This window comes from Daphnia pulex, chromosome 4 (assembly GCF_021134715.1).
Source record: "Daphnia pulex isolate KAP4 chromosome 4, ASM2113471v1".
NCBI classification, from domain to species: Eukaryota; Metazoa; Arthropoda; class Branchiopoda; order Diplostraca; family Daphniidae; genus Daphnia; species Daphnia pulex.
Window position 1 is genome coordinate 6,106,823 of NC_060020.1, and position 13,870 is coordinate 6,120,692.

Here is a 13,870-nt window from a genome sequence, read left to right on the forward strand (position 1 = left end):
AAATAAATTCATTGAAAAAAGTTGGAGTTACCGCCGCCTTGCGCCATCTGCCTATCTCTACTTTGTCTGTAGAGTGTAGACTGTAGAGATTAGATTTGACAATGACAGTTGACAGTTGACACTATTGACAGTATTCACCCTCGGCTAAACAGTAACCATTCGCCGGCAAAAACCGAAGGCAACCGTGGGAACGAACAACGAAGTAATAACGCCAATCACTAAACAACAACTATCTATCGTCTTGTTTACACCAGAAAAACTTCCATGAACCAAGAAAAGTCATTTTTGTTTGGTGTGTGTGTTTTAGATACTAATAATTATTAAAATGACTGGAGGAAATAAAAAACTGCATGTTGCAGGTGCATCAGACGTGAAAAAAAATAAACCCAAAGTAAGTTATCACAAGTTGGTATTACAAATCTAATCAATGTTCGGTATTGTATCCCATTTATTTTCAAGGTACTTAAATCGTCTGATCAGTCACCTCATAGTAAAAATGGAGCTTCTTCCAAATCTAATGTGGCAACAACAAAAAACCATAAAATTGGAAGCCTATATTCTGGTGTTGGTGTTGTCACCATTAGTATTGTTTCCTGGTTTGTCTATCAAGGTTACTTAGAAACACGAGTTAACAGTCCGTTGACAGAAAACAAGGTTGTCTTTCCAACTAGTCATGATTTTCCAGAAAGATACTGGGGAAGCTTTAGACCTGGAGTATACTTTGGTATGAAATCAAGAGATGCTCACTCATTGCTTGCTGGTCTGATGTGGTTTATGCCCGATATAGCAGCAGCTGGTAATTTGAACCTGAGGTGAAAAACAATTTAAATATAATGTCTTTTTTATTATTAATTATTAATTCAATATATAGGCATCTGTGTGATCAGGGAGACAACCTGGAGCAGTACGGTTGGAGAGAACATGATGGAAGAAATTTTGGAGTCCAAGTTATTATAGACAAGTTTATTCAATTAGAAACTTCATTTATAACAAAACTTGGAGGTAACCATGGAGGAGATTGGACTGCAAGAATTCATGTTGAGCCAAGGGTGGGCTAAATAAAAAAAAATAGCATATACTTTTAGCTTTAGCCAAATTAATTATTTTACCAATTATTTACAGATGAAAGAATTAGTGGGACAACAAGTTACACTCTTCTTTTATTTAACTTTGGATGATAATGGAAAGGGACTACTTCAACCCATCAGAATGATAGATAATATGGATATGACGGGAATAGATACAAATCAATCTGCCAAATTCCTTGGTCTATCTGCAGTGCATGGGCACACTGAGAGGCTTGGAGACTTCAGAGTCAGTTTTCATCACAGCGACCAGAACTCAATCGTCCATACTGCCTTTCTTAGCACCACTGTTGCTAGCCCAAATCTGGTCAAAGATGCTCTACAATCTGGATTAAGACTGATGGAAGACAAAAGGACCAAGGAGCGCCACATTAGTCTGGCCGGCGTTCTATTCCCTAAAGAAGACACGCTAAAACAACCCAATTTTGTCGTTCATCAAGTTACAGGAAAGCTGCCTCTCCAACTGGAAGTAGTCTACGAATCCAATAGCTTTGCTGAACGTGAGACCATGTTAAGAGGAGAAACGTACGACACTCTTCTTCAAAAATATCGCAAAGAATTTCGAAACCAGTTTGAAAGCAAATTTCACCTTCAAAAGAAAGGTTTTAGTGATGAGGAACAAGACTTTGCTGTGTCAGCCATGAGTAATCTCATCGGAGGTATCGGTTATTTCTACGGCAGCTCAAAAGTGCAATCTGTTCATAATAAAGAACCCGTGCCATACTGGAATGCCCCACTCTACACAGCCGTCCCATCTCGCAGCTTCTTCCCACGAGGATTTCTCTGGGACGAAGGATTTCACAACTTAATCATCAGTCAATGGGACCGGGAAATATCATTTGATATCATGGCACACTGGTTCGATTTGATGAACGTCGAAGGTTGGATCCCTCGTGAGCAAATTCTAGGTTCGGAGGCAAGGGCTCGAGTCCCTGACGAATTCGTGGTGCAAAGAAATAATCAAGGGAATCCGCCAACCTTTTTCTTAGTATTAGACGCTATGTTCAAGAATCGTCCAGTACGGGATATAAGCACGCTAGAGCTGGAGCAACTAAATGACATGTGGCCTCGCCTGGTGTCCTGGTACAATTGGTTCAACACTAGTTTGCACGGCCCGGAACCCGGAAGTTACTACTGGAGAGGTCGAGACACTGCATCTGTCCGGGAACTTAACCCAAAATCCTTATCATCTGGACTAGATGATTATCCTAGAGCTTCACATCCAACTCCAGATGAACGTCACCTTGATTTGCGTTGCTGGATTACACTCGCGGCCAAAGTAATGGCTTCCATTGCAGATATTATTGGTCGAGACGGTCGAAAATATCACGAGGCTTTCGTTTTCTTGTCGGATAACAAATTGCTGAATGCGCAGCACTGGTCTCCGACAGCCAAGCGTTACGCTGATTTTGGCCTGCATTCGTCCAACGTCACACTCCGGCGCCCTAAAAGCAATCCTGGTCAGCCTAAACCTGACAAAATTCGAGTGGTTTTGGAAGAGCCTACATTGCGCTACGTTGATGATACCTTCGGCTACGTCAATCTCTTCCCTCTGATTATAGAAATTCTCCAACCGGATTCACCCCAACTAGGACAACTCCTACTTGACTTGCGGAGTCCTAACCTACTCTGGACTAAATATGGACTCCGAAGTTTGTCGAAAACGTCGCCGCTGTACAACAAGCGTAACACCGAGCACGATCCCCCATACTGGCGTGGTCCGATTTGGATCAATGTGAATTATCTGGTTGTCCGTGCGTTGCATCACTACTCCACAGTAGAAGGACCACATCAAACTCGTGCAACTTTGCTGTATAATGAACTACGTGAAAACCTAATTGCCAATATTTTTCGAGAATATAAGAGAACCGGCTACATATGGGAGCAATACAACGACGCCAGTGGTGCTGGACAGGGCTGCAGGTTAGTACTTTTAAAATTCAAATAAAATTTTGCTTCAAGTATTTAACTTTTTTTTTCTTTTTAAAGGCCTTTTACTGGGTGGTCTACACTGGTCTTATTACTGATGTCGGAAACTTACGCCTAAGAAAAATCATCTGCAACAGTAGATTTTTATAAATTTCTTTAATTTTTTAAGGAATAAGGGATAAAACAATGTAAAGGGCACAATTCCAAAGTAATAAACTGTATGTATTTGAATACAAAGGTTAAGTGATACGATTCACGAAATTCTTGTTCAACAACCAATTAACGGTGGAGATTGAACGTAAGTAGCACTATAAAATAAAACAATAATTTGAAATAAGTAAGCGCCAAACGTGAGAGCGAAATAATAAATTGCAAAATTAGAACTGGAAGACGTACCTATGATTACAATTACAATTGTAACTCCTGCTACTGATGCTATGACTACTGCCAGGACGCAACGCCTCTTCCGCTGATCGACTGCCTATTACACAATAAAAACCTTGTAAGTGACGAATCGGTCGCTAACACAATCCTGAAGCCAATGATCTTACCGATGGCCAATTATCGCATCTGTTTTCAGTTGCAATTACAGGTGATGCTGCTGCCAAGTCTATCGTCTCGAATTCAACTAGCAACTCGTCACCCATTTCTTCTTGACAAACGGGGCTGTTCACAATTTTGACAGTCTCAACCTCATCATTAATGTACTGATCCGAAATCATAAACGAACTTGTTGGGACCGATGCAGAGCCGTTGAAGATAAGGTTATCGAAACGAGAGGTCGATGCAGCAGTCGCAGACGTATCATTAGGGTCCGTCGTAAAAACGTTCTTATTAATCTCCAACCGTCGGTATATTTCAGACTTGTTTTTCGAGATCTTCTCGTCACTTTCGCAATTTATTGAATACTGGTTAAGAGACATCTCGCTCACTTCAAAACTAGTAATTTCTGACTGACTAGTGTCTTCGTCGTCTAAACTGAACATATTTCGACGGTGCAACGAAATTGAAAGACCTTTTGCAAGCTGGGGGATCCGTTAGTAATCGGCCACTTGCATCGGAATTCGATACTTACGATTACTAAAATACTTTTGAATTTTCGTTTGTTTTAAAATAGAATATTTTGTGTGCATCTTACACATCATTTTAAAAAAATCTTACATAAACTGAAAATACGCCCAGATGCTTACCCTAACAAAACTGAGAGCATCTTTGCTCTTTGGAACGCCATGCATAATCCGATCCCCCAGCTTTGAATGTTTTAAAATCTATTTTGAATTTAAATTAAATTTGGATTTGTAGAAGGATACTGAATTTGGATGCCGGGCGGGGATTACCCCTTTTTTGGAGGGGGTGGGACAATGATGTTCCTTTAAAGGGAATAGCATAAAGACAATTTTTGGACTCGATTAAAATCACACGAAGATGTGCACTCAGCGCTCAACGGATATCACCACCGCATCTCACCAAAAGACCCGTTTCAATTTCTTGCCCCTCCCAAATTGTGTTTATATAACCTGTATGTCTCCTTCATCAATACACGGTCCAGTACACAACTGATAACCTTATTTCTAAACTCACCTCTCAATCTACTATTCACCCTGTTCCCATGAAAAACGCCTATTATGCAAATCGTAACCCATAACCCCCCCTCCCCTTGTCACATCTAGTTGGCTTCACGCTCCGAGCTGTGTCGATAGGTCGTACGATTTACCTTATTAAGATCGCTGACCGTAAGCGTTCTCTCGGTAACGCAAGTCGGCCCAATTAAAGACCAGTATGCAGCGCATTGAACTACAAACGTGTACCCAGATCAGATTCCACTTCAAAATACCGTTTCTTTTTTTAATCCATTCTTTTATTTAAAAACTTCAATTTATTTTTATGCTAACAACATCTAAGGGTGTAATACGATGTTGCACTTGCCATCATCTTAGTGTCATATCCATTTTGCATTTAAAAACGTAGAAGCTTCGTCTGGTATAAGAGCCGTATCGGGAAAATGAGACTCTCGGTCTCAAGAGAGAACATCACCATGAGATTAGAGTAGTGGAGTATAGTAAGTAGCCTACATTGTCAAGTTCAAAGACCTTTGCTTTCTCAACAAGCGAATCTTCTGCTCGCATTTCATTTTATTGAAATGGAGCAGCTCTGTTTTCCTCGGTTTTCCTTGGATGTATAATAAGAATTCAAAATTGGCAATTTACATAATACATCGGTGCATACGTCGACGTATTGCTGCGACAGAAAAAGATGGGGTTACAAATGCTGGTTTTGACGCCCTCATTGAAAAAGTGCGGCGGAAGCGGAACTAGCTATCCAATGCGAGGATATGGAATGGAGCTAACAACTGGCATTATTCTAGCGTGGGCCTATTCAGTGAGTAAATTAATCACGACTTACCAACAAGACGATCCTGGTCCAAATGTTCGTGAAGTTGAATCCTGACAGCAACGCCTTCTACATACATCCTTTGCACACTTTGTTCGGATAATATAGCATCAGTGCCTTCGGTTTACAATCAAATGCCTTTATAAAAATACTTTTCACAGAATTTACAGGCACAGCAGGACGCACAATTAAAAGTTCTCACTAACAAATACGCGCCGTAAAGATAAACACTTCCGCACTTGATCACGAGACAAAAGTTACTGCCATTCTGGTGGGCGTTGCAAATTTAGTAATGTAATAGATAGAGGTAGGGTCAGTAAACGAAAAAGAAAAGGAAGAGATCGAAAAAGAACCTTTTTTACCTTTCCAAACCCACCCAACGCTCTAACTTTTTAAAAAAGGAATTAATGAGTCTAATACTATATTTATAAATGATAATAAAACAGATGGTGTTAAGTCAAAAATTGTATTACTGTAGCCAATCTTGCTCATTTAATATACTGTATGTATTGACAATATACATATTTATATATAAATAATTATTAAACATTTGCATAAAATAAGAAATCCTATTATTGCACGAGAACCAACTGTTGGTGTGTTATTTGGAGAAATCGACCACATTCAAACAAACAACTGTGGCAACTCGTGGTCGTAAATTCTGTAAGCAACACCCAAAGGTATTAACGACATCGATGAACCGAATATATCGCCAGGATTTGTCGTTCCGCTTTTCTGATTTTGGGTGCTCGCCATTTTCTATTTTTCCAGTCAAGAAAAACACACTCAGATTCTTCTTCTTCTTCTTTTAGAGTTAATCTCTATCGGTATTATATGATAAGGCAAACAAACTTGTGATGCATATATCCTTTTCTTTCAAACAGAACTGATTGACCTTCTTTCACTGAGTATATGTAATTTAATGAAGTGAGTTGTGTGCGTGTATATGTGTCAAATTAAGATATGATGCAATTCTTGTCCTTTTCCTTGTCGCCTCCGCCGGAGGCCGCTCTCGACGACAGTCCCGTCGCCGAAGTTTGAAGCGTTTGAGAGCGCTGGCGGGCTGAAGCCAGTGCCATGGCGTCGTTGGGCACGTAACTGATCCGGACGCCACCGTAGGCGGCTCGGCGCGCTGCCGGTAGACGGTAAGATGAGTAGTCCTCCTCCTCGTCGCTGCTCGAGCTCGAGCAGGTGGAGCAGACGCTCACCATGTCCATGTCATTAATGGGGCGATGTCTGTTGACCGGTCGGCCACTGCTGGGACCAGCTTCAGCTCGGGTTCCAAATCCGGTAGCGCTGCCGCTATTCATCGCCTCTTCAAGAGCTAAATCAAAATTTGTTGTTAATGTTTTCAGTCTTTTAGGATGATCAAAAGCAATAAAAAATGATTTTACAGCTGCGTCCGGAGTAAGAGTGAGAGCGCGGAACATTGGGATTTTGCTGTTGAACTTGTTGCTGTTTCCTGCGACTGCCGCTCTTGTAAGAAAATGATGAAGAGCAGGAAGACGGGTGATGATGGTGATGATCGTGGGTTTTTCGGCAGCCACCGCTACTGCTGCTGCTGCTGGTGTCTCCTTCGGGGCTCCTGCCACCACCTGATGCTCCTTCGATCATCGGTACCTGGGGACACGAAAAAAGAAAGAGAGAAACGCGTTAGCGGCCTTCCACACGATCACAAAATAATGATTATAACTAGTCTCACTTGATTTGGATCGAATCTGACGCTGAGCTGTCGGGAATCCGCCCCGCCATTTTTACTCCGCCCAGTCATTAGATTTGATTTTCGAGGCGTGCAACCGTCGCCTACTGGCGAACTGGCATCGGCCGGAGTATCCTCTTCTTCGTCATCGTTGGACCCGGTCTGGTTGCCGTCCGGCTCCGTTTGAGTCGAAAAATCCGGAAGAGAAGACGAATGGGCGTCCGGACTGCGACGCAATCCTGTCAGTTGTTGCTGCTGCTGCGGCTGGATCAAGTTGGCCGCTGCGGCGGCTTCCAGCAACTTGTCGAGCACCTGCTTGGTCAGCAAAGGCGCCATTCCGCCGGCGGCCACTTTGCTCAGAAGCTGTTCCAAATTCAAAACGGCCGGATCGGTTGTTGTTGATGTCGCCGACTCGGGCGTAGATTGAGCATTTGAGGTTGGCGGTGCCACGGCCACGTTTTCCGTCTGCACCTCCTACGGAGAAGAAGAAGAAACAGGAAAAAAAAGAACCAAAGTCATTAGCGAGGGACGTCATGCGTTGCTGATAAATTGATCGTTACCTGGCGGGGCATTTCGGTCGATTTCGGCTCCACCTGTTGTTGCTCGGGGCTGCCAGGGAGGCCCGAATACATCAGCGGCTCGGATCGATAGCGCGGCGAATCGTCGAGCGAAAGAGTTTCCAAGGGCGGATGATTCTCGTAGAGCGGAGGGGCTGGTTGCTGTTGCGGTGGTGGCGCTTGGTAGGGGCGCAGGCTCTTTCGGCCCATTCGCGGAGATCTGTAAACGTGAGTGGGCGAGTTGCCAGCCGAGGCGAACTGCTGCAAGTTGATCGGCGGGTTGCTGCTGCTGCTGCTGCTGGTGGTAGCCGACGGCGGTGGCAGCTCGGGCGAGGCGACGTGCTGGCGGTAGTCGACGACCCCACGATGAGCGATGCCGACGCTGGACATGGGCGATGACAGGGGACTGGCGGTGGTGTTCAGGCTGGATCCGCCGAGGCTCGATAAATCCGTCATGGGCTGCCTCTTTGAGCGTCGGACTTGGTTGGGCGACGGAGAGTTCAAATCTGATCCGGCACTGACGGCGCTGGTCACGCTCCGAGGCGGAGCCGGAGGCAAACCCAAGTTGAGGCTGGCAGAAGATGCGGGCGAAAGTGCTTGCTGGAGCTGCTGCTGCTGCTGACTGCTGGAATAGTCTGAGACTTCAGTCGTCTCCGAGTTGGCGTCATCTTGATTACCTGTGAACGTTTTACAACAATAAAACGGTTAGAAGAAAAAGAAAAAGAAAAAAAAAAACAGTTTCGCCACGGTCCTCACTGGAAATCAAATATTGAAATCGGCCGGCATGCCAGCGACGCCAGAAGGGCATTTAAAAAAGAGCAAAAAAAAGTCTCTGAACGTGATTTCACGAAATATTGATTCGCTCGGCGATAAGTCGAGATTATGCAAAATTTATATGGCCCGGCGAGAGATTATGATGAGCATAAAAAGTGTCGAGCTAGGTAGAAGAAATACCATTTCGGCCACGCCATCTCTGCTGCTGGTGCTGCTGGGTCTTGCCAGACCTGATTCGTCTCGGACTGCGGGAGGCGGACGATGAAGGCGAGCCGATGGACGGAAGCAGGGACGGACTCGGTCCGCTGATGCCGGACTGATGGTGGTGGTGATGCATCAAGCTGTTGTTGGTGCTGCTGCTGTTGCTGTGGGTGGGCGTGTTGGCGTTGGAGTCGGTGCTGGGCGTTGGTGGCTCTCCTTTGCTGCACCCAATCGAACAAAAGATGAGTCCGCGACGGGGCAAGAACGGCCTGCCCAGCAATGACGCCCGGCACGTGTGGCAACAGAAACAGCCGTCCGTTGCATGCCAGTGCTGGCCTTCGTGCGTCATTTGACCTGCAAAAACCATTTATTACCCCAAAAAGAAATGAATTATTTTCATGTTTATTTGGATGGTGATGGGGAGGATATAAACTCGGCCCGCAATTTTCTCTGCACGCGTGGGAGGCACGGGGAAGACCAACACCACTCTGTATCCATTATTCATTGTTCACTGATGGAGTGAGAGTTAAGAGAGAAGGAACGAAGCGAGAGAGAGAGAATGGCACTTGAGGATCAGACAAGATATCGTCGTCGCCCAATAAGGGCAAACTCAATCATTGATAATGCCAACAGAGGTCGCACTTTGCATTTCAATGAGCGGGCTGAACGTTTGATGGATGATGAGCGTATAGGAGCCTCTTATTGAGGACTGCCCGCCGGTTTTGGCGACATTCAATTGCTCCGGAGAGCGGATCAAGAGTTCATCATGCATCAAAGCATTCATTTGAATCAGAAAATGACAGACCATCTCAAATAGCTCAGCTAGACGAAAAGCTTTTGTGTGTGCCATCAGCTCTCTCTCTCTCTGATTTGGGGGGCATAGAATGTCATGGGGCCATCAAAAGAGATTTTCTTTCCCGATCCAACGGAAAGAAAAAATCTCATCTTACATCAATCGATCGCTGGAATCTGATGAGATGCATACCTGACTAACTCTTCACAAAAGAGAAATCAATTTCTTTTACCTTGATCGACTCCGATTGGTTCGCCGCAAGCGTCGCAATACTCGGAAAAGATGGCGTCGAAACAGTGGAGGCAATAGGGTCGCGAGTCGCGCATGATGTAACGCTGGCCGCCCAGGACTCGGTCGCATTCAAAGCAGGCAAAGTGGCGCATGTGCCAGGCCCGGCCTTCCGCTTCCGTGCACTCGTCCGCCAAAATCAACTGTCAAGAAGAAAATCGGAAATTCGTGATGATTTGATAGTGCAGGAGCGATCAAATTTGATTGGGTTACTACCTCGTCGCAAGCGGCGCAACGGGGCTTGAGAGTTTCCGCGTGATGTCGCCCGCAAAAGAGTCGGCCATCGCGATAAAAGTAGATCAAATCGACGAGCAATTCCCGACAGACGCTGCAGGAGAAACAGCCCGGATGCCAACAGTGGGCTGGTCCAGCGCGGGAAGCCATGACGGCCATATCACCGCCGCCCATCGGTTCTGTGCACTGCACCGTACAAAATTCCCGCCAAAAAAGAGAGAAAATGTTAAGATTGGAGATAAGTCAAAGAAGGAAAGAAAAAAACATGTCCTGTTTTTGTTGTTGCCGTTTAAATTTAACGAGGACGACCGTTTTATTATTTTTTTTAATACGAACCTGATGGCAAGAGGTGGGCACCGGATTGGCGACAGGTAGTTGGCGTACGGTCCCCCGTCCGAGGGCCTCACGCTTTCGTTGAGCAGAGAAGAGCCGCAATTCTTTCTTCTCGTCTTCGGATAACGAAGAACAGTAGCGCACCTCATTATCGTGCGGCGGAAGTTGGTGGAGCAGCTGGCGAATGCGGTACTTTTCGCCAATCGAATTGACGTACGGCACTTTCTCTTCCGGCAACACGGAAAAGTACAAATGAACCTGTTATAACAAAAAACCAACAAACACAAAAAGTTTAAAAGTGGTTCCAAGGAGAATTTTATTTTTAAAAATTCAGCTTATTGCACAAGTTTAAATTTATTCTTCACGCTCATTCAACGAATTTAGAATTCGTTCTGTTGATCGTACGTTTCTATTTCTAACTCGTACTGACACCTGACAGGTAAACATCATCTGGAGCGTCAATCCAGTCAGCCATGATTTTTTAAATTTTTCCTAGAAGAGAGAAACTATATAGCCGGACGGAATTTTTGTGTTTTTGTTTTGTTTCGTGGTAGAAAAAATATTAAAATTAATAAAAAAAAGCAGAAAGAAAAAGAGAGACCGCACTCTTGTGAACACGCAACCTACAGACGTAACCCCTTTTCTTTCTCGAAAAGCTGCGGGGTGGTTGGTGGTGTTGCGTACACATCTACATAGCGTGCGACCCCGGCGAGTCTCTAACGAAAGACGACGAAGAAGAAGAAATAACAGGGTAAACGTGTACCGCATCACAGGGCAGGGCTTGGCCGACAACAAATCATTTGCCTAAAAGACGGCCGAGAGAGATGGTGAAGCAACAAGTTAACCGATTTGGGTGTCATTTCCCCTCTATTTGATAGCTTCATAAGACCATGTTTAGAGAGAACGAAAAAAACACTTGGAAGACAAAAATTCCGGTCTGGTTTTCTTGCTAGAAAGAGACGAAGGCAGTGGTCCGTAAAAGGGAGGCCCAGTCGTAAAGAAAAACAAAGGCAAACGAGTCACACAAAACCCGCAGGTGAAACAGAAGAAGAAGAAGAAGAAGAAGAAAAAAATGGGGTTTCCACAATATTTTCAATGCGACGGCGGCGACGTTTTTTTTTTCTTCTTCTTTTCTGGTAACTTTTTGGCGTGGCGCAACCCGAGATATATGTAAAGCCATTACCCGTTGAATGCATCAAAGTCACCTTTGATGTATGGCATGTTCTTTTATAAGTTTATATTGCATTTTATACTATACGATATGAATTTCTTTTTTTCTCCGAGTCTTGTAAAAAGACTTTGAACGAAAAGAAACGAACCAGAATGTCGACAATGGGACAAAAAGGGACTCTCAGGCAGAGAGAGAAATAATGTTTGTGGTTTGTCTTTGGCGTTTGTTTGCTTCTCATAACTTTCTCGTTGCTAAAGTTCAGATATTCAGGTCAGAGATGTCGGTCCCATTCGTCAATGCAACTTGTTTTCTTTCCTTCTTGAATCGCGGGCTGTTGATTCAGAACAAGGTAAACAAAATATTTTTTCGCTCTGCGCCCAATAAGATTGACTTTTGGGCAGTCTTATCCATCCCAGCATTCAGCACTTGGGCGTCAATATCCAGCGGGATATCGAGAAAAAAAGAGAGGGGGGGAAAAAAGAAAATAAGAAGAATCAATACCCCCTGTCGTGGAATCAATCTGCATTGATTTGCGTTTCACGGCGCAAAATAAGGACGTGGAAATATATATATGTTTCTCTCAGTTATTATAGAAGAATATAAAAACCTATAAAAATCTACCAGCTATAGGGTTCTGTATGTTACGACTCTTATTATTTTTATGTCCCAAGGTTCGGTTAAAATACAAAAAGGAAAACAAAAAAAATACCCACACAGGTTTTGTTGTTTTTCCGGAATTTTTCCCCTCAACGGGGAGACCTTGAAGGGCGTTGCCAAAACTGTCACGCCCTGATAGATTCCCACTACATCATTTTTCTCTTCTAGACTCTGCGGTCTCTCAGTACCGAACATCTTCGTCTTGTTTCCTTCAGATTTTCTGTTGGTGGTGGTGGGGGGGAATATCGCCCTTCGAGTGACTGTCAACATTTTTCCAAAAAACCGCTTTTCGACCGTTTTTCTCTCGTTTTGGGCAAAAATGTTCAACGTCATCCGACACATTTTTCTCTTTCAATTCAGCACCTCGGCCGCCACCAACGTCGGGTCTTTTTGGTCAACCTATTACAGCACAGCCCCCATTCTATACACATGTTTTTTTCCAGAATTTCAAAAGGCGAGTCAATGGCGCGCGAAACATGAATTTTTCTACCTTCAAAAGGTGTCGGAGAAATCGTCAGGAAAGGCAGAAAAAAAGGCAACTCAAAAAAGACTCGGGGGGACTCCTGTCGAGAATTTCTTGGGGGAAATAATTTACGAGCGACATCCAATGCGATGAATGGAAAACAAGGAAACACAGCGAGCGAGAGAGAGAAAAAGGGGTAGAATGAAAGAAATGAACAGATTCCTCGGCTTGGAACCACTGCTGGGATCTTTCACAGACAAATATTATGACGTGCTACCTGCTGCAACGCTGGGTGCATTCCCCCCTCCGCGCCCACCACCACACCACCACCATCGACGCATTCACCATTGGAAAAAGGCAAAGAAGAAGAAGAAGAGACTATATTTTGATAGGTCAAATAGAAAATGAATTTCCTTCCTCTCCTATCGAGTCTTCTCGACAAAAATGGAAATTAAAAAAACAAAACAAAAAAGAGAATTTAGACATTGGTGTGTGTTGCTTCGAGTGTACGCACATGAACCGTTAGACCCAAAGTCAACGGGCGGCCTGGTGCGGGTCCGATTGATTAGCAATTCATGAAGTTTCTTCTTCTTCTTCTTGTCGAAGAAATACCTCCGAGGAGGTCTGAAAACGGAGGGGGGAAAAGAAAAAGAAAAAAAGAGAAACTCACACTACACACACACGTATATATATGATGCTGCAGGATTACTAGGATAGTTTAGACGATTGGGCGTGTGAATGCCTCAATAGCGCGAGAGATATTCAAATGGATATAGCGCACAAAAATATATTTGTCTTCGCTGCTTGTTGTTGTTGTTGTGTAAAAAAGAAAAGGAAAGAAAAATTCTTCGACTATTTTTTCGGACTCGACGGGCGATCATGTCCCTTTTGCCTTTTCCCCTTGCCTCGACACCGCCAGCTGTCTGAGCTGATTAATAAGAACAAGAGTCCACGACACCCTTTTTCGTTGCTGGTTCTTCTCAGCTCAGCTCAGCTCAGCTCTTCTCGTTAAGGGCAGACAAAAGAGACGGAGAGTCCCCTTATTTCGCACGACCCGCACAAGGGGCTTGTAATAAGGTTGTTGACTCTCTCGTTGATCATCGCCGCGACGGGGAACGACACGCAGCTCTGAATTCACAAGTTGGTTTCAAAAAAATACCAAATTCTTCCAGCTGATTATTTATTCGGTTCTCATATCACATCTATCTAACCTTTACATCTCAATCCTATGCCGGCTCCAAAAAAATTACAAAACTATACTCGGGAAAAAAGAAGAAAAAAGAAAATCAAGAAGT

The 13,870-nt window shown here is 44.1% G+C and overlaps 3 protein-coding genes across 4 annotated transcripts in view; 1 reads left to right on the forward strand and 2 right to left on the reverse strand.

Moving 5' to 3' along the window:
- Positions 1 to 90: 90 nt before the first annotated feature.
- LOC124192799 (mannosyl-oligosaccharide glucosidase-like) lies at positions 91 to 3,263 on the forward strand. The gene is made up of 6 exons (XM_046586291.1): positions 91 to 202; positions 308 to 391; positions 460 to 812; positions 872 to 1,049; positions 1,123 to 3,008; positions 3,075 to 3,263. The coding sequence occupies exons 2-6, from the start codon at positions 326 to 328 to the stop codon at positions 3,130 to 3,132; spliced, it is 2,541 nt and encodes an 846-aa protein (XP_046442247.1). The 5' UTR covers positions 91 to 202; positions 308 to 325; the 3' UTR covers positions 3,133 to 3,263.
- Positions 3,216 to 5,167, reverse strand: LOC124192803. Its single transcript, XM_046586296.1, has 3 exons — positions 3,566 to 5,167; positions 3,411 to 3,495; positions 3,216 to 3,322 (listed from the first exon to the last, which is right to left on the reverse strand). The coding sequence occupies exons 1-3, from the start codon at positions 3,998 to 4,000 to the stop codon at positions 3,294 to 3,296; spliced, it is 549 nt and encodes a 182-aa protein (XP_046442252.1). The 5' UTR covers positions 4,001 to 5,167; the 3' UTR covers positions 3,216 to 3,293.
- A 690-nt stretch (positions 5,168 to 5,857) lies between these two features.
- The window catches only part of LOC124192798 (protein prickle-like), a 46,130-nt gene continuing 38,117 nt past the window's right edge, over positions 5,858 to 13,870 (reverse strand). For both annotated transcript variants that reach the window (XM_046586290.1, XM_046586289.1), the window contains 8 exons: positions 10,288 to 10,542; positions 9,934 to 10,137; positions 9,662 to 9,860; positions 8,616 to 8,990; positions 7,665 to 8,338; positions 7,108 to 7,578; positions 6,800 to 7,025; positions 5,858 to 6,729 (listed from right to left, as the gene is read on the reverse strand). In XM_046586290.1, coding sequence (XP_046442246.1) covers positions 6,362 to 6,729; positions 6,800 to 7,025; positions 7,108 to 7,578; positions 7,665 to 8,338; positions 8,616 to 8,990; positions 9,662 to 9,860; positions 9,934 to 10,137; positions 10,288 to 10,542 — 2,772 coding nt within the window. In that variant the 3' untranslated portion in view covers positions 5,858 to 6,361. The remainder of the gene's footprint in view (positions 6,730 to 6,799; positions 7,026 to 7,107; positions 7,579 to 7,664; positions 8,339 to 8,615; positions 8,991 to 9,661; positions 9,861 to 9,933; positions 10,138 to 10,287; positions 10,543 to 13,870) is intronic.

What these genes read in the sequence shown, in the direction of transcription:
- LOC124192799 (XM_046586291.1), top strand. Translation starts at nt 326, where the DNA reads ATGACTGGAGGAAATAAAAAACTGCATGTTGCAGGTGCATCAGACGTG. An exon ending in GCTGGTAATTTGAACCTGAG is followed by an intron (nt 813 to 871) that starts GTGAAAAACAAT and finishes TTCAATATATAG; the next exon opens with GCATCTGTGTGATCAGGGAG. An exon ending in GGTGCTGGACAGGGCTGCAG is followed by an intron (nt 3,009 to 3,074) that starts GTTAGTACTTTT and finishes TTCTTTTTAAAG; the next exon opens with GCCTTTTACTGGGTGGTCTA.
- LOC124192803 (XM_046586296.1), bottom strand. Translation starts at nt 4,000, where the DNA reads ATGTTCAGTTTAGACGACGAAGACACTAGTCAGTCAGAAATTACTAGT. An exon ending in GATGCGATAATTGGCCATCG is followed by an intron (nt 3,496 to 3,565) that starts GTAAGATCATTG and finishes ATTGTGTAATAG; the next exon opens with GCAGTCGATCAGCGGAAGAG. An exon ending in AATTGTAATTGTAATCATAG is followed by an intron (nt 3,323 to 3,410) that starts GTACGTCTTCCA and finishes TTTATTTTATAG; the next exon opens with TGCTACTTACGTTCAATCTC.